This window comes from Bombus vancouverensis, chromosome 1 (genome assembly GCF_051014615.1).
Source record: "Bombus vancouverensis nearcticus chromosome 1, iyBomVanc1_principal, whole genome shotgun sequence".
Taxonomy (NCBI): domain Eukaryota; kingdom Metazoa; phylum Arthropoda; class Insecta; order Hymenoptera; family Apidae; genus Bombus; species Bombus vancouverensis.
This window is the reverse complement of record NC_134911.1, coordinates 14,669,736-14,691,616: the sequence shown is the minus strand read 5'-3', so window position 1 is coordinate 14,691,616 and position 21,881 is coordinate 14,669,736. Positions and strand designations below refer to the sequence as shown.

Here is a 21,881-nt window from a genome sequence, read left to right as displayed (position 1 = left end):
TAACATATTAGCTTACTTAAAAAATTCAGTTGTTTCAAATTTTTAAATTCCTTTTACAGATAAAAATGAAGAGAATATTTAAATATTCTATGTATGAAATATAAAGGTTTAGGCATCTTTATAACTTTTATATAAGTAATCTCTAATCTGTCTAATTTAACAAATGATTTAAAACTTGGTTACATAGTCATGCAGTTTCTGCTTCCCTCTATCAACTCACTTGAGGTAATTTTAGTTTCACCTCTCAGTTTTGCTTCAACCAGTACATAGTTAACACTACAGTCCATTCAGTACCTTTTTATCTAGTGTACAAGTAATATATGAACAATCAGGTTTCTCTTTATTCTTCTTTTTTATGAAACATATGATATACATTTACATAAAAAATTTATATAATAAATTTATTTTTTATCTATGTATAATTTTAATTAATTTGTAAAATACTTATATGTGTTATAATATATATTTTTTATGTAACAAGATTTTTCCAGAGCAATATGGATATAGCAAAGGAATTAGTATTAAATTTGAAACAAACTAATGTATCACATGCAGGGTATGGTTTACAAAAAGAATGTGAATCTCTTATTGGTCATATTTTACAAAACATGGTAAAGTCTCAATTTCCAGAATTAATTCCTGAAGTAAAAAATGAGGAAGATTCTATCCACTATAGAGAAGAAGGTAGTAAATATTATCAATGTATTATAAATAAATATAAGTAATTTGTTTAGTTATTATACTTGAAAAATCTTAGGAAACCAACATTTTGTAATGGGTGATGATAATGAAGCTATAAAATATTATACAATGAGTTTAGCATATGCAAATGATAATAAACTTATGTCATATGCTTATGCCAATCGGTCTGCTGCTTTATATAGAAAACAAATGTTCAAAGAATGTTTGATAGATATTGATGCTGCTTTAAGTCTTGGATATCCAGAAGAAAAAAGAAAAAATCTGAAAGAAAGGGGAGCCAAGGCTATCGAAGAAATTAAGAAAAGATTACAACTTACAAAGGATGATCATATTGATATAGAAACACTTAAGAATATGTGTTTATCAGAAAAAATAAATGAGGAACCTGGAGGTGTAAGATATAGAAATGGAAAGGTTAAACTTTCAGAAGATATGAGTAAAAATTTTAGCATCAATGAAAAGAAAGATTTAATCAATGATTCTAATGGAATATCCAAAGATAATGATAAGGAAAAACAGCTAAGATACTTAGCTGATGAAGGTCCTTTAAAGTTAGTTTATGGTCCAAGTAAAGAGGCTCCTGCTGCTAGTGATGGTATCAGCATTTCTTTTTCTGAAAAATATGGACGTCACTTAGTAGCTACAAAAGAATTTAAGCCAGGAGATGTAGTTACTATTGAAAATCCATATGCTTATGTTATTTATACACAAAGGTAAATCTATTTATATTAATATATCTACTATAATATATAACTTATATAAGTTACAGGTATTATACACATTGTCATCACTGTTTATCAAGAAGCTATAATTTAATTCCTTGCTCACACTGCCCTGTGGCTCAATACTGTTCAGAAAAGTGTAGAAAATTAGCTTGGGAAATGGCTCATCAAATAGAATGTCCAATTATGGCATTAGTAGGAAACTTACTTAATGTTGATAAAGATAAGATACGAATGCTTACCAAAATTATTAGATTTCTCATTGTAATAACATCAAAGGGCAAGAAATTTGATGAACTGCGAGTGGACATGGAACTAGCTGAATCTAATCCAGGTAAAGAAGAACATTCATATTTTATAGCTAAAATAAAATAATGTGAGACAAAACTTCAGTTATAAGACAATAAAATAATTGTAAGAGAGAAAACAAGAATTCAACCATAACATACTGTTCATTTCTAGATTTTATGAAATATTTTTCTTTTGTAGATAACAGATCTGCAGGATTTACAGATGAAGGCATATTAGACAGTACCAGCGCACGATCTGCTTTGAGTCTCGCTACCAATATGACAACGCGACCACTTATTGGAATCAGTGCTTTTGCTTGCATCTCAGCTCTTGCAGCTATCCTCCTAGCCACTCAGACTAATTTCTTCTGCAATAAATATGAAGTGAACCAATTAAAAGATATTAGCAATTATCCAAAGATCATATTCTCTGGAAGCCTTATGTTTCGCGCTTGTGTTATAATGTCTTCAAATTGTTTTTCAGTAATTTATTTAGAAGATAATATATATATATATGGAAATTATTTTAAAGCACTTTTATATTATAATTAATTTATTTTTAGGTGCAACAAGAACCAGGAATTAAAACAGGTTCAGGATTATATGTAACACATAGTTTATACAACCATTCTTGCGCACCAAATACATTTCGTCATTTTGAAGAGCTAACAATGATTACTCGCGCTCTAAGACCAATATATCCTGGAGATCAAATATTCACAAATTATGGTGCTGCATATGCATATATGACAAAATCTGAAAGAAGAAAAAAAATAATACAAGACTATTTCTTTGAATGCGATTGTATCGCGTGTGCATTTGACTGGCCAATGTACGATGAAATTTTGCAAAAACACATTGGTTCTATTAAAAAAAATAAAGAGCTTGTAGAAAGATTAAAACCTTATAAGCAAAGATTGGTAAAAAATATGTATGATATTGATGCAGTAAAGTCAGTCCTTGATATATTATATAAGAACGTATCCCAGCCGTGTGAAGAAATCGTACACGCGGAACAATACCTGAAGAGTTATTACTTAGGTAAATTTAAGTAAATAGACAGTGAACTTGCTTATACTGGTTTATATTTGTAGCTTCACTTACTTGTGAGTTCTTAACTCCATGCTTTATATCCTGCGAACCACCTTTATTTAAATACTTCACTTTGTACACTCATTTCTTGCTTATATATCTAATAAGGCTGCTTGTAAATCCATGGCTTAAACTGCTTTATAATAATTACTTATTAATTGCTTGGTGCTGCAAGGGTATGTAAAAATGTAATGTATTAGACACTTAAAACTGGAACTCAATTTCATAAATATATTTTCTTGTTTTTAGACCCATAAGAGAGGCATCAACAGCATACTACATTATTAATGAAAGACATGAAATATTCCTAAAAACATTTTATTGAAGTTATACATGATATTTATCTAGTTCCTAAGAAAATGTGCTTCTTATACACAATACATTTGTCTAAATATTCAAACTAATAGAAATGTGTGTAATAACATAAATATGAAGGAAAAAATATAACAGAGATAATGAAATTGATGAATGAGTAAAAATTAAACAATCTTCATCACAATATCTGTATTTCTAATAACGCAATAGAAAAATTGATATATTGTGTATCTTACATAATCCATTATAAAAATCAAATGCTTTATGTTCACATATAAAGAATACTTTACATTATTAAAAACTGTAGAAGTAATAGAAATAATCATGGCAATTCATTAAAATTACAATGTAATAAATTCTATATATTAAGTTAAGGATAATAAATTGTCTAGTTAAATTGTTGATTACTACTTCAGTACATTACATATTGAAATAGTCTATATCATAAGAAACTATTTAATTATCAATAAAATATAATATTTGATTATATCTTAAACCTGTTAATATATTCAAAGTGTATTCAAAGCCTAGTTGTATAGTAATAGAAAAGATAATTACTACGAGAGAAAATAAAATTAAATTTCTTTAATATTTAGTTTCTCCGTCATTTACTCCATGTGAAGTATGGTAAACTAAAATATTTTTTTTCTAAAAGTAGAAAGACTGAACCATTATACAAACAAGTATTTGTAAACTATGCAGATAACATCTATAGAATTTACAAAGCATTATGAATTCTATATTTAAAATATACTTTTTTTAATACATATAAAAGCATGCTAACATTTTTTCAGAGGCAAATATCACAATTATCCTGAATGTAATCCTGTTAGTATTCTAATTTTTTATCAAATGCTGTCATAAAACTTCCGTGTTATTAAAACAAGTGTGACTATTCATCAGAAAGAGTATGAATGTCAGAAAAATAAAGGAGATCCAAACCCCCAATTATTTATTATATGATAAATAAAATTGAAATAAATTAAAATCGGCCGATATTCGAAAAAGCAGCAAACAGAGGTGTTGAAGTTGTAGCTGGTTGCTGATCGCCAATGCTTTTGAGTAAATTGCCTTGCAACAGACTGTCAAGTGCCTTTTGAACTGTCGGATCGTTTAGCAGAGGTGACGGTGAGACTCCCGTAGTAGTAGTAGTAGTTGTGGATGCTGTTGACGCAGTTGATGCTGCTGGCATAATATGATGTACTCATGAAGTTAGCAGTTGTAATACCAGCAATATATATATTCGAAGTTCGTTCGCTTTGATCACTGGATTGTATGGTAAGCGGCACAGTAGCACTACACGCACGAAGAACTTGATCAGAAACCCAAAGCGTACGAAGTTCGTTTGTGTTTTTTGATCACTCGTGCTCAATATTTATATTAAAATTTTACCTGAAATTATTTGTCTAAAAATTTCTTAGACAAACTTTACGTTTCTTTGTCAACATTGAATAGTTTTCAAACGCCATTATTAAGAATTTATATACACGATTTAAATTTTAAACGTTTTCTTTGGATATGTTCATGAAAGATACACAAACAAATCCAGAAAAGAAAATAAGAAATAGGTGATCTAAAATCCGTAAGATACACCCATAACGACCTTTTTAAAAATGCAAAAAGTTGCAATAGGTCTGTTTCTTCAGGTTAAAAACGCGATATGGTTTCTATTTATAATACTGCTGTTTTTATGTAACGAATAAATCGGTAGCAGTATTTTTGTAACAAATAGAAGTACATATTGCAGTAAAACACAATATTATTGCACTTATAGTATGCGTATCTTTTCAATACCTTACCAAAGGAATTTTTGTTAATAAATTAATTACTTCAGAAAATCACTGGAATGAAAATTGATAACTAACTTTATAAACTTAAAATCCATTATACTTTTAAAATGTATGTTCTGCTAATGAGTAATGTTATAATAATAGAAATTTGATATAAAATAATAAGATAGTATTTACATTTTGTTTAAGCTTAAATAGTAAAATTATAAAAATTTTACCTGTTCCCCAAGTAGCTGGCGGAACGGGCACTGGTGTTGTGGTAGGCGCTGGTACTGGACTAGGTGTTGGTGCAGATGAAGTTGTTTTATTACTGTTTAGGATATTAAGTATCCTAGATTGTAATTCTGCTTGTTTCGGGTCACTGACTGTTATCGTCGTCGTAGCTGGTAAATCTTTTACATCTCCCAATTCAACTTGTACTTGTTCTTCACGTTTAATTTCGAGATATTTTATAACACGATCATACTGCAATACTGTTAACTGATGATTATCAGCCAGCATGTTTAAAAGAACCTGAATAGCATCAGGATGCCGTTCGTTTGCAAAAGGTGTATTCAATGGAACCGATCGTCCACCAGCTTTGTAATTAACAAAATCTCGTGATATTAGATTAATAGCATCTTCAACAAGCATATTTCTATGTTCTGTACAGAAAAATAAGATTTTATTAACACAATGAGTTAGACATTTTAATAAAATTATTAAGAAACCTACCCTGGGGTAAACCATGAAGAATGTTTAAAGTTAGGGAATGATGTTCTTGATTTATTGGTGTAACTACGACTGCATATAAACATCCCCGACTGGCAATATTTCCTAAAACTCTGCTTAGAAGTACATCCTCATTTGGAAATAACAAATCAACTGTTAAGCCAATTTTTTTCAACCTCATTTCGATACTTTCTGCATATTCCCTATTTATAAAAAGTAATTACAAAATCATTCAACAATTATAAAGCAAACTAAATTATTTTTATACTTACGTTAATGCTTTGTTAACAACAATAATTTCACAGTCATTTTTCTCAGTTGTTGCATTTGAGTATTCATTTGATGTACTTGTACTACTGTTAAACAAAACTATTGATATTAATAAACAATTATTGTACAAGAAGGAAACATAAAAATATTCTTAACTTACTTAAAACTTATATTCATATCTCTAGGAGCTGAATTTTTAAAATCTTCATAACGGTTATTACTATCATTGAATGAATCTCTGCCAAAATTGTTCCCTCTTAATCTATCTCCTTGTTTATGTTCCCAATCTCTACCACCTTTATCATCTAAACGATTACCTCTATTAATAGGACTGCGATCTCTAAAGTTATTTCCGCCTGAATTATCTCTATTTTTATTTCGATTTTTTCCACCTCTACTACCTCTTGGTCGACCACTCCCACCGCTATTCATGCCACCTGCACCACCACTTTGATTCTGATTATTTGCATTTCGGTTTTGGTTTCCACCAGGCCTATTTTGGTTTCCACCTAACCCAAATTGATTACTACCTCTGTTTTGATTAAATTGATCATTACCACTTCTGTTCTGATTATTTGGATTAAAATTACTGTTCCCTTTATTTTGCATTATATTGTTAAATTGATCACTTCCATTGTTTCTATTTTGATTTCCAAATTGGTCATTTATATTATCTCTATTCTGATTTCCATCCCCAAATGGATCATTTCCACCACTTCGAATTTGCATATTATTTACTTTCTGATTATCGCTTAATTGTGAATCACAACCAAAATTTTGGTTAGCATTGAAATTTGAATTTCCTCCATAATTCTGATTTCCACTATTAAAAGGATCATTTCCAGCATTAAAATGATTACTGGCAGAATTAAATTGATTATTAGGTCCTCCTAATTGTTTTCCTCCACCTCCACCACCTCCACCGGATTGATTATCCTTTTTCGCTGGTCTAACATCTATTTAAAGAAATATTTAATAAAATATGTTAATATATATTATTATAAGAATAGCAACAAAAAAATAAGTGGACAATTGCATTATTAAATACAAAAATAAAATAATAGGAATAATAGGAAACAAACAAAATAGGAATCATTCGTGAAAATACCTATTCTTCTGCCTTTGAACATTGCTCCATCTTCATTTTGAATAGCTTTTTGAGCAGATTGTTCTTCTTCAAATTGAACAAAGCCAAAACCTCGGTTTATCGAAGAACCAACAACTGTCCCATATTTTGAAAAATGTTCTTCCAACTCAATTTTAGTCATATCATCAGTTTGTAGATGACCCACAAATATACGACTACTTACAGTAGCAGGATCTTTTAATAATCGTATATTCATTTTGGAATGGTGTACTTATAACAAATAATTCTCAAAAGAAAATAATTATTAGAATAGTAATACCAATTCCACTTAAATAACAAAGACTAAGGTTATGTTCGAATGCTGACGTTTACTTCTTCATATACTTCATTTAGATATATTTTAATCAACGTGACGATAACAAAATCACGTAAGAGTAACAAGATTTTATTCACTTCTTGTTTTGTCCCTAATTGTTATAGGACAGTAATATCGACGAAATATTGTCAGTTTGAAAACAGAAATTTCAATCAACAATTGAAACTTGAAGGGATCGCATATGATGGTATGCGCATACATCATAGATTTATTCATTAAGTACGTTCTGTTTTCGTACTTACTACACCTTCTCCAACGTTTTCAATTGTTAAACACTGGCTACGTTTTCATTTGATATAGCTATGCATAGAAAATCGCGTTATGAAAATTGTCCTTAGAGTTATATAAAGAGAGACAACTCTTCATTGACAAATTTCTTATTTCAATAAAAATCACGTAGTACGTGGATTGTTATTACATTTCTTGTAATACAGGTATGCACTTATTGACAAACAAATCGAAATACATTTAGTTTCATGAAACAAATCGAATGTTAAATCTTCTCTAAAATTACCACAGAGTGCGAAACTGTAAAGAAGGAAATATTTTTCAGCGCCATCTTGCCTCGTAACTTCTAATTCGTCAGTGCCTGTGAATGGACTTGTCATAAGAGTTTTATGTTATTTTGTTTCTTATTTCCGTTGAAATTAGTGCATTAAATTTCCAGTATATATTACGGTGAGTACAAAGTTCTATAGAGAGTTGCAAATAAATTTACAGAAACATATTGTCATTAATGTGTTAGTACAAGTGGTATAGCCCGTAGAATAAAAGAGTATAAGTTTGATTCCATTTCGACAGCATAATAGTGTTCTTAGATATCTTCTAATCGTAATGTGTTTTCTTTCGTTAATTCGTTCCCTCTATTTCATTCTATGTTAACCTGTATATGAAACGGATCGGAAAAAGTGCAGTATTACAAAGTCACGCCCGAGCATGAGAAAGCATAGATAGTTTCGAAATTGACATATCACGCATTTTCATGGATTAGTCTTGCACCTAAGCCAGTGTACGTATATCTATTGTGTTAGTTATATCTGAAAGATAGCCCATAGTATACACGTTTCACGACATTGTTCTTTTAAATCTATCCAAAGAAATCATTACCTGATATTTGTGTAGCGTATGATTGTCATTTTAATGTACATATGTGTGTCGATGTCTCGGTCGATTTAAGCTTTCAAATCATATAAGGAAGAATGCAGTAATGAGCTTTTTTGTGAGACAAAGAAATAATTTATTCAGACTTCAATAGGCAAAACGAAGTATCGAGCTATCGTACTAAATATCTAAAGTTAATATTTGTAAAAGTATAGTCATTGCAAATATCAATAATATTTTAAATATAATATTATTATATTATCTTTATTTTCGTATTTTAGTTTTTACGAAAATATATATTATTATTTATCTAAATTTGTTGAAAATTAGAAATTATGATATAAAGAAAATAGAAATCAATAGTTTCATGGTCATTAATAGATATAATATGTTTTAACTGTCTTAAAGAAACCATACGATGATAATCTTAGGTACACACAGTATATAGCTTTATTCATGTATATCATTTTATTAATCATTTGTCTTTTTTAAATACCTGTATTGAACAAAATTAATTCTATGTCTGATGTAATCATACAGAATTTGTTAAATAAATGTATTATCATCTCCTTTGTAGAAAATTTATTCTATGTATGTAGTGATAAGATAAGATGCATAATAGAAAGATAAAGATATTTTCTCATTTTTCAGTTTAATAACACGGCTTTTTTAAAGGAGAATTTGAATCCTCCACTATATCAACGTAAGTAATTTTATTCTTCTTCACTGTTGCATGTAGCCTATTATTTTTCAAAACAGTAGTTTGGGTCAAGTTCTTTTTTCTTCCAATATAAGAAATTCTTCTTCTTTGATTTCTATTTTGATTTCCTTTAATAAAATGCTTGCAAGAGGTATTACTATTAAAAAAAAAGAAAGTAGTTTGAATCATTATATGTATATGTAATCAAATATTTTATATTTTCAAAATAATTTAATATCAATATTGCACAAAAACTGCAACTCTGATCTATTGTCAGAATGCTTTATTAAAAGGGCATGGCTTATATTCAAAAGCCTGTGACAGTCCTAAATATAAACTACAGACTATGCAGATTTGTAAGTTTTATTTAATTTTTTAATTCAGTTTTTTTCATAACTGCATTTGTCTGTAAAAGAATTACGTAAGTCTATAAGTTTTTAATCTTGTATTTTTTTTTTTTTTACAAAACTGTTTTATATGAAATTAAATTTGTTAATATATGGTATAGTATTTTATAAATAGTGATATTTTCTTCTTTAACTAATCAAAATTTTCTTTAAGTCTATCTTATTATTATATTGTTCCATTTTTACATTATTATAGTGATAGCAATGTTAAATACGTATAGGCTAAAATGTTATTATTTTTAATTAAATATTTCTATAACACTTCAGCTATATGCCCTGTATAGTACTTAAAAAACATTTACAGCTAAAAGAAGATGAATTTTATATACTGATCAACATGAGTTGTGCCTATTTAGTTCATAAGCAGTTCTTACATATGCTATTCTTTTATGTACAGTACAAAATTTATAGTATAACTTATAGTTAATAGTATTGTGTATCAAACAACTATACATGTATTTTATTTAGCTTCATATACTTATAATATATATTGCATTAGAAAAATAAAGAATGCAGTATTCTGTGCAATATTTATTTGCATAATAATTAGTAATGTTATTAAAGTCCCACTCAAAATGCTCTCAGTTAATTGTATTATCATTTAATTATGTGTCATATTAAATAAGAATTTATTCATCATTGACAGGTAAATGTAACAAATGTTTCTTATTTATTTATTAAACTATCTAATAGTCTAGGATTTTATTGTGATTCGAAAAGTGTTTGGGAGTTTTCTATATTTGTGGACAAGAACTAGCTTCATCAACGACCCCAGCCATATTTCATATGCCAACAATGGCTATGCAGAAGGTAAATTTTATTAACTGGCCACAGTTAACAAAATAACAACTGTTAATACTTTACTAATCAATTATATTGTTAGAAAATGTTTAAAGAACAAATAAAGTAGATCAATGTTTTGCAAACTACATTAATAAGTGATATACAGGGTGTTGATAAAAATTTAAAAATGATGAACATTTTAGGACTTACAATCTGATTATTTAAAAAACCCTTTAACATGTTTCTATGATGTAGAAATTTTTGAAATAATTGTAATAAGATATAACATCCTGTATATGTAAAAATATACAAGGATTATAGTATTTAGTAATACAATTACAGCACATACTTGAAATCATTCATGTTTTATTTTTTTCAAAATTATGTAATGATGATAAGTTCTGCACATTATGCAAGTCAGTATTGCATCAAATTATTTAAAAAAAATCATTAATGTTATGTTTATTATGAAAATAATTTTTAAATGTTTCTTATAAGGAAGCTTGACTGGCTGTGGTAAAACTTTTCTTTTAAAAAGAATTATTATGATAATACAAATTACAATTAATGTACACAAATATACAATATAAAATGTACTGATTTAGTTAAAAATTGTTTATCTTGAGTACACATTTATATAGGCACATCTCAAATGAAATTAATTTACTTTAGAGCTTTATATATATAAGACTAACAGTTTGTTGTGTTGCATTATCTTATAGCATTTTGTTTGGTATATAATTTTTAAATTACACAGTAATGCCATATCTAAGATAAAAGAACAACACTGAAGAGGATTTCTTTACTTTTGTATTAATCACACTTTTACTTTAGTTACTTTCATCCATCTTACTACTAACCAAATAGAAAGTAGAAATGTTGATTTGGTAAAAGTAGAGTAATGTAAGAACTTTACAATAAGTTTCCTATTTTCTTACTAATGCATATTTAGTCGCATGGCTTTGATATTAAGTGATCGCCCATATTTATTACCAGTTTTTGTCTAAAATAATTTTTTTAAATAAATATGACTAAACTTATATTTCAGTTGCATTGGGAATTATTAGCATATATTAAATGTAACTGACATAAATGTGTATATATATGATGATAAGTATGGGCTTCTAGAAGATATAGGAATATTACTACCTGCTTATAATATAAAGTGGTAATCTTTTAGATGAGAAGACAAGGTCAAGACGTCATGCAGGTGAATTTGGCAGGTATCAGGCGAGATATTGTTAATCTTGCCCATAACTATAGCAATGCTCAGGTAAATAAATAACATTTTACATATTACAAACACACTATTTTACATATCAAAGAACAAAATTTTTTTATGTATGCAGAAAGCTGTACGTAAAGCCACCAGTAACGATCCTTGGGGTCCAAGTAGTACTCTTATGGCAGAAATTGCAGATTTAACGTATAATGTTGTGGCTTTTACTGAGATTATGCAAATGTTATGGAAAAGATTAAATGATCATGGTAAAAATTGGCGACATGTGTACAAAGCTTTAGTTCTTTTAGAATATCTTATTAAAACAGGCACAGAAAAAGTTGCACAGCAATGTAAAGAAAATATTTTTGCCATCCAAACATTGAAAGGTATATAATTTTGTGCTTTATAATATAAAATCTAATATAAAATACTAATACAAATTGATAGTCCGTAAAGTTAAGTTGTCTTTATTCAGATTTCCAATACATGGAAGGATCTAAGGATCAAGGAGTGAATGTAAGAGAAAAAGCAAAACAACTAGTGGCCTTATTAAAAGATGATGAAAGATTAAGAAATGAAAGAGCTAGAGCATTGAAAGCAAAAGAAAGATTTGCACAATCAGTTAGTGGATTTGGTAGTGATGGTTTAGATACTATGTCACCTGTAAGCAGCGATGTAAGTATACATTGATATGAAGATAGAAAAGTTTAATAATGCCAAAAATTCTTTAAATAAACATTTCCTTCTTTTTCTTTTTTCATGTTCAGTTTCAGGATTGGGAGCCATGTCGCCTGGGATCTGAAACTACAACTAGACGTAAGAGTAAATATTTATTATATGCTTATAATCTTTTCTGCTAATATGTATTTTTACAGATATGTAACTTAATAATATAATTAATTATAATTTGCGCACTTTTTAGCTGAATTAGAAGCTGCAAGACCACAAACGGTAGGTGAAGAAGAATTACAGTTACAATTAGCTTTGGCAATGTCGAGAGAGGAAGCAGAGCAAGAAGAACAAAGAAGACGTAGTGATGACGTCAGATTGCAATTAGCTCTTAGTCAAAGTCAGCAAGATTTTAAGTTAGTAAACATTAAATTAGATTTAACTTTTTTTCAGTTATTACAGAGTCCATTTTGGTTTTGCCTAAAGAAATACATTAATTTCAGAGCGCCGCAAACTGAGAAACAAAGTCATATGCTAGATTTGTTGGATGTAAACTTAGAAGAAGCATGTGGATACAATGTAAAAACCGACCCTTGGGGTATACCAATTACACCACCTCCGCCAAGACCTCAAGTATGTTATTCTATATTTAGTTAAGTTTATACATTTGCTTATTGCATGATAAACACGACATTGCATACCTTTTGCATGTTACACAACAGTCTTTGGATATATCTCAATTCTATCCATATAAGGTATGTTCGACTAACACAACAAACATTGTATTGATAAATCATAGCATAATCGTATTGAAAGTTTATTGAAAGTTACATAAAAAATTTACGTGTTCTTTTTTTTATATAGCCACAAAACGATCCGTGGAGCGTTCCTACGACAAGCAGTACATCACCTGCGATAGATCCATGGGCTCCCATTCCATCGCAAAAACCAAGTATAGTTTATTGAAAAAGGATTTTAATGTTTACTAAATCGTATGAATGTAATTTATGATCATTTTATAATTAATTTGATTTTAGCTGCTACAGTTGATTCCTGGCGGGCACCTCCATCATCACCTGTAACAGTTACAACTTCGCCTAGTACAGATCCTTGGTCACCAATACCTTCTGCTACTACTACTGCTACTGAAGCGGATACAAATAAAAAGCCGGTAAGACATTTATTCTTTTAACTTCCATGTCTTCTAAGTCCTCTAAATTTCTATACTACCTCTATCAATTTATTTACATATATATATATATATGTCGGAGATGAAAGGACATTGGAGCCTTCCCTTTGGAACTTCGGGAAAATCCCTTAACACCGTAATCTAGATTCTATCATAGGCGTAATTAAACAATTGTCGTCCTTCGATCCGATTGTATTTGTTTGAGATTTGTGATAATGAGCTTGGGCTCGAGGCGACAGCCAGTCGTCGAACGTAGCCGCGGTCACGGGATGAACGCTTTGTCTAACAAAGGCATGGAGTAATTCTATAGTTCTCCTTAAAAAGGAAATAGTTATAACACTCGACAGTAAACATTCCAACGATCTCTGTCCTGTAGCTCGTCACACGCAGATCCTATTTTTCGAGTAAGATGATTGCCAGATGTTGATGCGTCTCCGCAGTACATGTTCAGCTAGCCTGAGGGCACGTTATAAATCTTAAGATTTAGCTAACTACAGTCCTTCAAACAAACAGTCTTTGTTTCCACTACGAGAAGATAGAGGAGACCTATTTTTCAACGAACGACGTCTCCCACTAGCAACTTCCCCTCGAGGGCGGCTAGCATCTTTTTCTAACCACCGATATGGAGATTGACCAATTAGCAGCAACGCCAATTTCCCTTACTTTCTGAACGAAGGCTATCCTCGACGAATCCGATGATCTCGTGTCTTTAGACACACCCCATATAGTTTTCCTCTGTGGCATCATCGGGATGGAAACTCATTCCTTCTTGCGACCCCATCGACGAATAGAGTAACACCTTACGATCAGCGAATATTACGCGTCCGACTTAGATTTTGTGAGCACGTTCATCTATCATCCCGTCGACCGCGAATTCGTTATTAAACCTAGGATCATTGCTATTAGTTTCTCGAGTATCTAATTACCACGGTTACTTGTCCAGTTCTATGATAATCGCATTTGCACTAGTCAATGTCTTCTCTATTGCATAACGACAATGTGTAATCCAAGTAGAGATTCGTTTCACGTCGCTAACTCTAATTCTAATGTAAACCCGACATATATATACGTATATACATGTATATAATATATCAATATTTTTGTGTCAAATTATTTAGGCTACTCGAGAAGGTATGACATCTGCATCTCCATCTTTTAACAATCCTACCTTAACGCAAAACATTGGTTTTGCGGCACAATCGCCACAAAACTTGGGCTTTAATCTGCCTACAACTTCAACAGCTACATTCAATACAACTAATAACGACTTTAACGGTACTGGCCCTAGTCTTAACAACTTTTCCATCGGAAATCAGACCAGTTCTGCAGCCAGTCCACTGAGCGATTTAGATGAATTTGATGTAATTACTAACAGGAATAAACCTGGATCTAGTCTGCAAACTGCGAATAACGGTATTTATTAATGAATTTTGTTTATTATTATTAACCATATGTATAATTTATTTATTGATTTTTCAATTGATTGCAGTAAGTACGCTATCACCAGATCCGTTTGATTTGGGGAGCATAGCAGAAACTCTTCCCACTAGTACAGGAGCTGTTAAAAAAACACCACAATCATTTCTCGGAGAGAACTCTGCTCTCGTTAATCTTGATAATCTTGTCAGTACCTCCGCGATCAAATCAGCAACGCCTACTCCTGCAGGTAACGCCTTATTTCGAATATAATCTTTCATATACCATACAAAAGATTTAGAGATTTAATTTTAAAATACAAATGGTGAAACCTATAGAATTTATTGTATGTATATATAATAGTTTAATAAAGAAGAAAAAAAAAAGAATTATTCGATTAGACTACATTACTGTGACTTTAATTCGAGCCTTATTGAAACAAATAATGGGTTACGTTATTTGTAATATATTTTGTTCGCAAAATAGCGTTTCATTGGAAGTAAATTCGTGAGTACTTTCAAGGTGGTGAATAATATTGCATGAATGCATGATTCAAATATTGTGTTCGAGTATGGTATTAAAGTTATATTGGGATGGATTTTATTTTCAGCAAAAAATGATGGTATTTTAAGAAAATTATAACATTGTATATATTGTAAAACCGAAATTTTCTGATTACAGTTTAACACTTTGCGTGCCGCGTCATTTTCATATTTCTATCATATTTTATTCAAATCGTGTGTATTATAGATATGCTAGAAACAAAAATTATTTGTTTATATTCCTGATTTGTTTGTATCTGTATTTATTATAGTTATTGCAATTTGGCGTTTTAAATTAATATTAATAAATATTTACAGCAACGATGTCATACTCAGCAAATCCGTTTGCGACGGCAACACCACCACCCCGTCCTACAATTAATCAGATTCGACAAGATCCTTGGGCAGCGAATACAACTACTACAGCGAATCCGTTCCTTTCGTAGCTTGGTGACTATTGTTGAAGGTGTCAGTCGAAAATCAAGAGCACTGTGGTCTAAAAAGTATTCGACATTTTTAGCGCTAACCCTGTACGGTATAAGTATCTCGGCACGTCATGAAGTAGCTTTATTCCAAGATACAAATAACAAAGGGATAACAAAGTGTCGAATCGGTAACAAGAAAAGGATTGAAAAAGGTGCGCTGATATAATCTGGTTAATCTATTTGGACCGATAATAAATAATGCAATAGATAACTATGTCTTTAAAGACACAACTAACATTAATATTTATTTCCGTATGATTAATGAAAAATCTATAAAACATTTCTCTACATATTTTTCTTTACCGTACAAAAATGTTCGTATCTGCTATAATTCTATTATTTGTATTTTATTGCATACTAACGACGGAGGAACTATCTATAACCAGAAGGTAACATATAATAAATGAAATAAAAGTTACAAGACAGATTATACTTCAATTTCGGACGTTTAAGCGCTCCCAAGGTACAAGAAATTTTATAAGAACTTTTTCCATTTGTAGTATATTTTTTTAAGTGCAATTCAAATTGGTCATAGGAAATCATTGAACAAGATTTTTATTGCGCTGTAGACTATAAAGTAACATTGATATCACGATCATTTCCTTTATTTTGTATTTATATACATGCTTTTCTACAGCTAACGAGATCGTGAGACTGTATCGTGATTTACAGAAGTATATTATATCGAACAGGGTTTTTCAATTTGTGTTATACGCTTAATGTGACGTGCATTGATTGTGATTCGTAAAAATATTGGTGTCATAGCATGCCTTTTCTGACTAATACTCATCTTGCAAAAAGAGAGTGTGTGCTAGTAAACAAATCTTTTGCTAATTGATTACTTGGTTTGATAACATCTTGGGTTATTTTCAGGTGAGATGATTGTGCAGTTTTATGGTTGCAAAATTAATTATATCATCTAATATCGTTAAAATAGATACGTATGTACAATTTAGTTATGAAATTTTACGCATTTGGTTTGAGCGATTACCGAAGATATTTTCATAGGCTTTATGTGCACTGCAGAAAGCTAACCACAACTAAAAAAGAGAGCGTAGCTAAAAAAATGCATTTCCTATTAATGATAAATCGGTGCATTTTAATGTTTTACGGGGATGTATTACGAACGTGTAAACTTATGTTGGTTTCTATAGGTATTTTAGAAATTTTTGAAAGAAATTGTCTTACGCGGTGTCTTTATTCATTCGACTGTCGAATTTAATGAAGCAACATGGTCTGATAATGAAGAAGTGCATTAACTTTCTTTGTACGCAAAACAATTTACAATTGTACCTTGATTTATATAAAGAAAAAGATTGTAAATATGTTATAGCATATCGTTCCCCAATTGTCAAGTCTTTCCCTTCAACGTGTAGGATATTCTAAACAAAATCTAAAACTGCTTTTTTACATCTGTTACTTTTTAATCTTTGAGGAAATTGTTGCTGAGTTTGTCATTTTATATAATGTGAATGTTTTTCACATGTTTTATGACTATCACTGTGACCCCATGAAAAATACGAATTACTTTGCTAAGAAAATAATTAATAATCAATACATATTTATTAATAACTTTTAAAAGAGCAACCTTGCTGATAGTCTTAATGTCAACTCAGCATTTCCTTTTTAAAGATATCCATGCATTTTACAATTTTATACAAAGAAACAGTTTCGTACATTTAATGATTGGCAAAGGGGAACTATATTTGTCTGCTTGTCCTAAGTAAATTAGAAATGAGCTGCAAGGTTAAAATTTTGTTAAGTAATTATTGCTTAAATAATTCCATTGTATTATTCTTTGATAAATTAATTTTCTTTCATTATGCATTTTCAATGTACTTGCTTATATGATTGAAATTGTATATTTAATACATATTTATCCGGATGTTCGCGAAACGATGAAGTTAGAATTATATAATAGCATTTAAACTCACTTAATTCAAAATCAAAAAAGAAAAGATTGACTAAATGATCTATATTCACTGCTTTTATAGAAAAAGCACTGATTGTCATGTTTAATGGATGTAATACCTTAGTGTTTTCAATGAGTAAGACACATCTTTTTTAAGATAATAACAAAAATATTTTATTTTTCTATATGTATATGGTATAATGCACCAGCTTCATTTTTACGCGAACAATGGAACACTGTTTAGTTTTTAGAATTGGTGTAAGTGCAGAGAAAATTTAATGAACATTTATGAATGAAATTATATATTTTAGTAGATTATATTATTATTAATATTATTATTATTATACAAATAAATGTAAAAATTTTTAATTTTTCTGATTAAATATTTAATTTGAAGATCCCTTGTACATATCATTTTGTATAGTAAATTCTAATTAATAATATATCAGAGTGTAATTGTAAAACTTTGTTTAAACTTCAATGCATTTATAAAATTAAAGCTATTGTAAGTTAGATACCAATAAAAGATCTCTATGTATGTTTTATATGTAGGGAAAAAGAAAGTACAAAGTAAAATAATAATGTGCTTGCACATAAAAATTATTTTATCTTAAAGAGATGCTTCAGTTGAAGAACTTATAGTAACAGGCGGAAGAAAATATGATCGAACTTGACTATGTAATTGTGCTATCTCAGGATCTTCCCTTTCTAGAGCTCTGAGTAATTGCACAAATTGAACTGTACCTACAGATAAAAGAAAAGGAATAAATTATAATGAAAACTGCATTGTAATTAATTTTTATCACTGAAATGGAAGTACACTTAAATCCTATACCTTCCCGACCTTCTGAGAAACCATAGTTCTTAATAACATCCATTTGAATTTGTACTACAATTGGAAAAACAAACTGCATCATTTTCAGCATTTCATTTCCAGAATTTTCCTTAGCTTCTGCAAGTTTTTTAGTATTTTCTGGAGTATTTAATGCTGTTAGAACGTCAGTTAAAACAGCTGAAAATCATTATTTTATCTACTGTAAATCTTTAAAAGTATATACTAAAATTATAAATCTTATGAATTTTGAATACCTTTTGCAACTTCCGAAGTAAAAACAGGTAAATCAGTCATCGTAGAAACAATTTTGTATAATTTAAATAAACACCGAAGTAAATTCAGAGTAAATTGATTTATTTGAAAGAATAGGTTAAAAATTGTAAAATGTTTGCTCTCTAAAATTGTACAGTTTAAGAAATTGTTCTATTTTATGAACGTAAATATATGTTTATTTATCCTGTTATAGTGATTTTCTCTTCATATTTAAACTATATGTCATATATACTTTTGTTCACCACTATTTTTCGAACATGTCAAAATAGATAAACAACATACTGATTCAATCGAACAAAGAGGGCGCTTATGATAAATTCATGCCACTTGTCATACAATTCAATAACATACCTACACAAAAAAACGGAGAATCTAAAATTATAAAGGAAAATGTCAATAGTTCTTTTAGTTGCTATACAACGGAAATTTATCCGATAAAGACAAGATACAGCCAAATAAAAATTCCAAGATTAGTGACGTATGCGATAAACGAAATTTCCATACGATTTTTCTTATAGAATACTTGATATAACCTACTTACGGAAGTAAATTGATAATACATACAAGGTATTAACAAATAAAACTATTATTGAAATTAAAAATATCGCTTAAAGAACGTTCTATTACAATAATTTTAAAAAGAACTCCACAATGTGTTCTGTTCATGATCAAGCATTTTTACAAATTTTACAAGAAGAGAGAGACATTACAAATTTTCTAGATGCATTTTTTGGATTTTTGTATAGATGGTAAGTAAACTGTAGTAAAAATATGCATTATTTTTATAATACATAGTCTATCATCTCACATGTAATTTAATTATAGTACAGATTTTTATGTCGAATCGGGACCAGATCAAAAACTTGGATTCCCAACTGGTACAATAGAAAAGCTTGTCTTACATAGTTTTCAAAAATGGAAGAACATCTATAAATTTTCCAGTGGATCAGATCCTCCAGACACACAGGACATTATTATCCAAAATAATGATAAAGACCAAGACGAAACAATGACAATTGAAGAAGATTCCCTTATTCCACAAGTTGATCACGAAGTAGAAATTGAAACATGCAAAGAAAGTATGAATCAACTTGGTCATTTAATTGAGAGAGATAGGTCATGTGACAGCTACAATGGTGCAGTAAGGGAAAATTACACTTGGTCACAAACTATCAGTGATATAGATGTGCTCGTAAAACTTCCTAGTTGCATAAGAACAGCAAAAGATTTAAGGGTTCAGCTTGATTCAAAAGAAATCAAAATAGAAGCAAGAACATCAAGAGTCGAACAGAATCAAGAAATAGAGGAATGTCGTTATTTTATATGGTCTACAATTTTCAAAGGAGAATTGCGCTTTAAAATTCGAAAAGATGAATCAATGTGGAGTATAGTACCTGGACAATATATTAGTGTTAGTCAATATATCTTAATAAATAGCATAATAGAACTTCATTTATCTGAACGAAACCTTATTTAATGTCTGATTAACTGAATTTTTACTTGTTGAACTTTGAATCTGTATGTGAATTCTTGTTATGTGAGAGAAAAATAACAGGTAGTTAGCGAGCTCCTATTATATGAACTACAATTATTATACTGTTTGCTCTCCAACAAGTTTAGATAAATGGAGTTCTACTGTATCTTAAATATGTGTACATATGTATATAAGTTGCACGTTATAATTTTTGTTTCACTTAGATTCATTTTGAAAAAGCTTCTGAGCGATGGTGGGAAGCATTGATAATCGGTGAACCAAAAATTGATTTGAGTAAAATAGATTGTTCAAGAAATTTAGATGAAATGGGATCAGAAGAACAGATGAAAGTTCAAGAGTTGATGTGGAATCATCAACAAAAGCTTATGGGTAAACCAACTTCTGAACAGATTGTAAGCATATATAAAAAGTTAATATTAATTTATCATTACGATTAAGTAATAACAATTTTTTTAGTATACAAATTTTTGTTTGTAGAAAATGGAAAGGGTATTGAGAAAAGCGTGGGATGCAGAAGGATCTCCCTTCGAGGGTTCCCCATATGATCCTTCATTAATGAACTTCAATTGATGCTCGTAGTGTACTTTTTTATTTTATTAATTGTTATAAAATAATAAATAAAATTGTACATTAAGATAAGGAATTCTGTAAATATACGATCGTTTTTATTCAATTATAGTTGTATATCAAACACCTCACATTATGGATAAAAATTTGATTATTAACAATTGTTTGCTAAAATACGTTCGATATATTTGAACTGGTACACGAAAAAAAACATGTATTCTACAATAAAGAAATAAATATATTTGTCCATGTTTTTAAAATTCAGAAAAGCCATTGGGAGTGACATGTTATTATCCGCGAAGTAGTTTCTGATATGTCTACATCTATGCTTTTATGAACTCGCAAATACGCAGATGTCTCTCACATTTATTTTTACTACCTCTTCACGGATATCTACGGATATCCATTATACATTAATCGGAAACCAAAATTAATCAATATGATAAAAAATGAATATTGCGTTATCAAGGTTGCCAATTAAAATGACAAGAGACAAGGGATTCGCGATTTCTTCATAGAATGCAAGGAATTCCACGCTTTTCCCTGACGTTTGCATCGACTTTATCTCACCGTGGTGAGATTGTTTAGTAAAGGAACAAGAAAGGAATGCTTTATGAAAGCAGACAGATAGCTACAGCGAAACTGTTCTCATTTTCTTGAATTCTTTCGACTCTCGTGCATTCGTAGCTGCAGCATTCATCGATCTCGCTGCTTGTTGAAATATCATATTTAATATAAACATACTTTATTATAAATATCAATTTTTAAGTGTCACAATAAACTCAATGTCGACACTTTTAATTAGTCACTAATTTCGTCTAGTATTCGACAGAATATTTTATGATGTTAATCATTTGGTAGCATTATAGAGCACAAAGAAATTGGTGTTTGCAGGCATCGAAATCTCCATGAAAACTCCGAGAGAGAAAC

The 21,881-nt window shown here is 29.7% G+C and overlaps 5 protein-coding genes across 21 annotated transcripts; 3 read left to right on the top strand and 2 right to left on the bottom strand.

Moving 5' to 3' along the window:
• The first annotated feature begins 169 nt into the window (after positions 1 to 169).
• On the top strand, positions 170 to 3,178 carry LOC117153648 (protein-lysine N-methyltransferase SMYD4). Of its 2 annotated transcripts, XM_033327878.2 has the most exons (7): positions 170 to 332; positions 482 to 684; positions 758 to 1,415; positions 1,472 to 1,758; positions 1,914 to 2,197; positions 2,278 to 2,755; positions 3,056 to 3,178. In XM_033327878.2, exons 2-7 carry the CDS (start codon positions 498 to 500, stop codon positions 3,061 to 3,063), a joined length of 1,902 nt encoding a protein of 633 aa, XP_033183769.2. In that variant the 5' UTR covers positions 170 to 332; positions 482 to 497; the 3' UTR covers positions 3,064 to 3,178. The 2 variants fall into 2 exon arrangements, with proteins under 2 accessions (XP_033183769.2, XP_033183767.2); XM_033327876.2 differs by lacking the exon at positions 3,056 to 3,178 and having other exon boundaries at positions 2,278 to 2,769.
• On the bottom strand, positions 1,667 to 7,701 carry Neos (nuclear receptor coactivator protein neosin). Of its 7 annotated transcripts, none has more exons than XM_076620514.1 (8): positions 7,001 to 7,701; positions 6,053 to 6,848; positions 5,895 to 5,978; positions 5,626 to 5,825; positions 5,130 to 5,555; positions 2,618 to 4,306; positions 1,874 to 2,470; positions 1,667 to 1,785 (listed from the first exon to the last, which is right to left on the bottom strand). In XM_076620514.1, the coding sequence occupies exons 1-6, from the start codon at positions 7,233 to 7,235 to the stop codon at positions 4,104 to 4,106; spliced, it is 1,944 nt and encodes a 647-aa protein (XP_076476629.1). In that variant the 5' UTR covers positions 7,236 to 7,701; the 3' UTR covers positions 1,667 to 1,785; positions 1,874 to 2,470; positions 2,618 to 4,103. The 7 variants fall into 7 exon arrangements, with proteins under 7 accessions (XP_076476629.1, XP_076476633.1, XP_076476638.1 ...); XM_076620518.1 differs by having other exon boundaries at positions 1,874 to 2,736; positions 2,819 to 4,306; XM_076620523.1 differs by having other exon boundaries at positions 2,819 to 4,306.
• lqf (epsin homolog lqf) lies at positions 7,698 to 18,150 on the top strand. 9 transcript variants are annotated; one of them, XM_076620583.1, is made up of 17 exons: positions 7,698 to 7,789; positions 7,909 to 8,033; positions 8,270 to 8,364; positions 9,108 to 9,159; positions 10,257 to 10,373; positions 11,527 to 11,619; positions 11,696 to 11,954; positions 12,044 to 12,243; positions 12,336 to 12,390; positions 12,491 to 12,653; positions 12,741 to 12,870; positions 13,102 to 13,189; positions 13,275 to 13,408; positions 14,545 to 14,839; positions 14,916 to 15,092; positions 15,329 to 15,349; positions 15,703 to 15,841. In XM_076620583.1, the coding sequence occupies exons 5-16, from the start codon at positions 10,350 to 10,352 to the stop codon at positions 15,343 to 15,345; spliced, it is 1,635 nt and encodes a 544-aa protein (XP_076476698.1). In that variant the 5' UTR covers positions 7,698 to 7,789; positions 7,909 to 8,033; positions 8,270 to 8,364; positions 9,108 to 9,159; positions 10,257 to 10,349; the 3' UTR covers positions 15,346 to 15,349; positions 15,703 to 15,841. The 9 variants fall into 9 exon arrangements, with proteins under 9 accessions (XP_076476698.1, XP_076476670.1, XP_076476682.1 ...); XM_076620555.1 differs by lacking the exon at positions 15,329 to 15,349 and having other exon boundaries at positions 10,284 to 10,373; positions 15,703 to 18,150; XM_076620567.1 differs by lacking the exon at positions 15,329 to 15,349 and having other exon boundaries at positions 12,336 to 12,384; positions 15,703 to 18,150.
• On the bottom strand, positions 18,144 to 19,141 carry LOC117153661 (protein C10). The gene is made up of 3 exons (XM_033327922.2): positions 18,871 to 19,141; positions 18,617 to 18,793; positions 18,144 to 18,525 (listed from the first exon to the last, which is right to left on the bottom strand). Exons 1-3 carry the CDS (start codon positions 18,908 to 18,910, stop codon positions 18,392 to 18,394), a joined length of 351 nt encoding a protein of 116 aa, XP_033183813.1. The 5' UTR covers positions 18,911 to 19,141; the 3' UTR covers positions 18,144 to 18,391.
• An 89-nt stretch (positions 19,142 to 19,230) lies between these two features.
• On the top strand, positions 19,231 to 21,057 carry LOC117153655 (nudC domain-containing protein 3). 2 transcript variants are annotated; one of them, XM_076620594.1, is made up of 4 exons: positions 19,231 to 19,638; positions 19,720 to 20,300; positions 20,588 to 20,776; positions 20,862 to 21,057. In XM_076620594.1, the coding sequence occupies exons 1-4, from the start codon at positions 19,611 to 19,613 to the stop codon at positions 20,952 to 20,954; spliced, it is 891 nt and encodes a 296-aa protein (XP_076476709.1). In that variant the 5' UTR covers positions 19,231 to 19,610; the 3' UTR covers positions 20,955 to 21,057. The 2 variants fall into 2 exon arrangements, with proteins under 2 accessions (XP_076476709.1, XP_033183801.1); XM_033327910.2 differs by having other exon boundaries at positions 19,715 to 20,300.
• The last annotated feature ends 824 nt before the right edge of the window (positions 21,058 to 21,881 follow it).

Bases quoted from the DNA above. Each gene is read 5' to 3' on its own strand.
- lqf (XM_076620559.1), top strand. From the start codon at position 10,350: ATGCCAACAATGGCTATGCAGAAG. The intron at 11,955-12,043 runs GTATATAATTTT...GTCTTTATTCAG, and splicing joins TGCCATCCAAACATTGAAAG to ATTTCCAATACATGGAAGGA. The intron at 12,391-12,490 runs GTAAATATTTAT...CGCACTTTTTAG, and splicing joins AACTACAACTAGACGTAAGA to CTGAATTAGAAGCTGCAAGA.
- LOC117153661 (XM_033327922.2), bottom strand. From the start codon at position 18,910: ATGACTGATTTACCTGTTTTTACTTCGGAAGTTGCAAAAG. The intron at 18,794-18,870 runs GTATTCAAAATT...AATGATTTTCAG, and splicing joins TACTTCGGAAGTTGCAAAAG to CTGTTTTAACTGACGTTCTA. The intron at 18,526-18,616 runs GTATAGGATTTA...TTTTATCTGTAG, and splicing joins TTTCTCAGAAGGTCGGGAAG to GTACAGTTCAATTTGTGCAA.
- LOC117153655 (XM_033327910.2), top strand. From the start codon at position 19,541: ATGTGTTCTGTTCATGATCAAGCATTTTTACAAATTTTACAAGAAGAG. The intron at 20,301-20,587 runs GTTAGTCAATAT...TGTTTCACTTAG, and splicing joins TACCTGGACAATATATTAGT to ATTCATTTTGAAAAAGCTTC. The intron at 20,777-20,861 runs GTAAGCATATAT...TTTTGTTTGTAG, and splicing joins AACCAACTTCTGAACAGATT to AAAATGGAAAGGGTATTGAG.
- LOC117153648 (XM_033327876.2), top strand. From the start codon at position 498: ATGGATATAGCAAAGGAATTAGTATTAAATTTGAAACAAACTAATGTA. The intron at 1,759-1,913 runs GTAAAGAAGAAC...TTTCTTTTGTAG, and splicing joins ACTAGCTGAATCTAATCCAG to ATAACAGATCTGCAGGATTT. The intron at 2,198-2,277 runs GTAATTTATTTA...ATTTATTTTTAG, and splicing joins TGTCTTCAAATTGTTTTTCA to GTGCAACAAGAACCAGGAAT.
- Neos (XM_033327874.2), bottom strand. From the start codon at position 7,235: ATGAATATACGATTATTAAAAGATCCTGCTACTGTAAGTAGTCGTATA. The intron at 5,826-5,894 runs GTAAGTATAAAA...TTTTATAAATAG, and splicing joins GTTGTTAACAAAGCATTAAC to GGAATATGCAGAAAGTATCG. The intron at 4,307-5,129 runs GTAAAATTTTTA...ATATTATGCCAG, and splicing joins GCCAGCTACTTGGGGAACAG to CAGCATCAACTGCGTCAACA.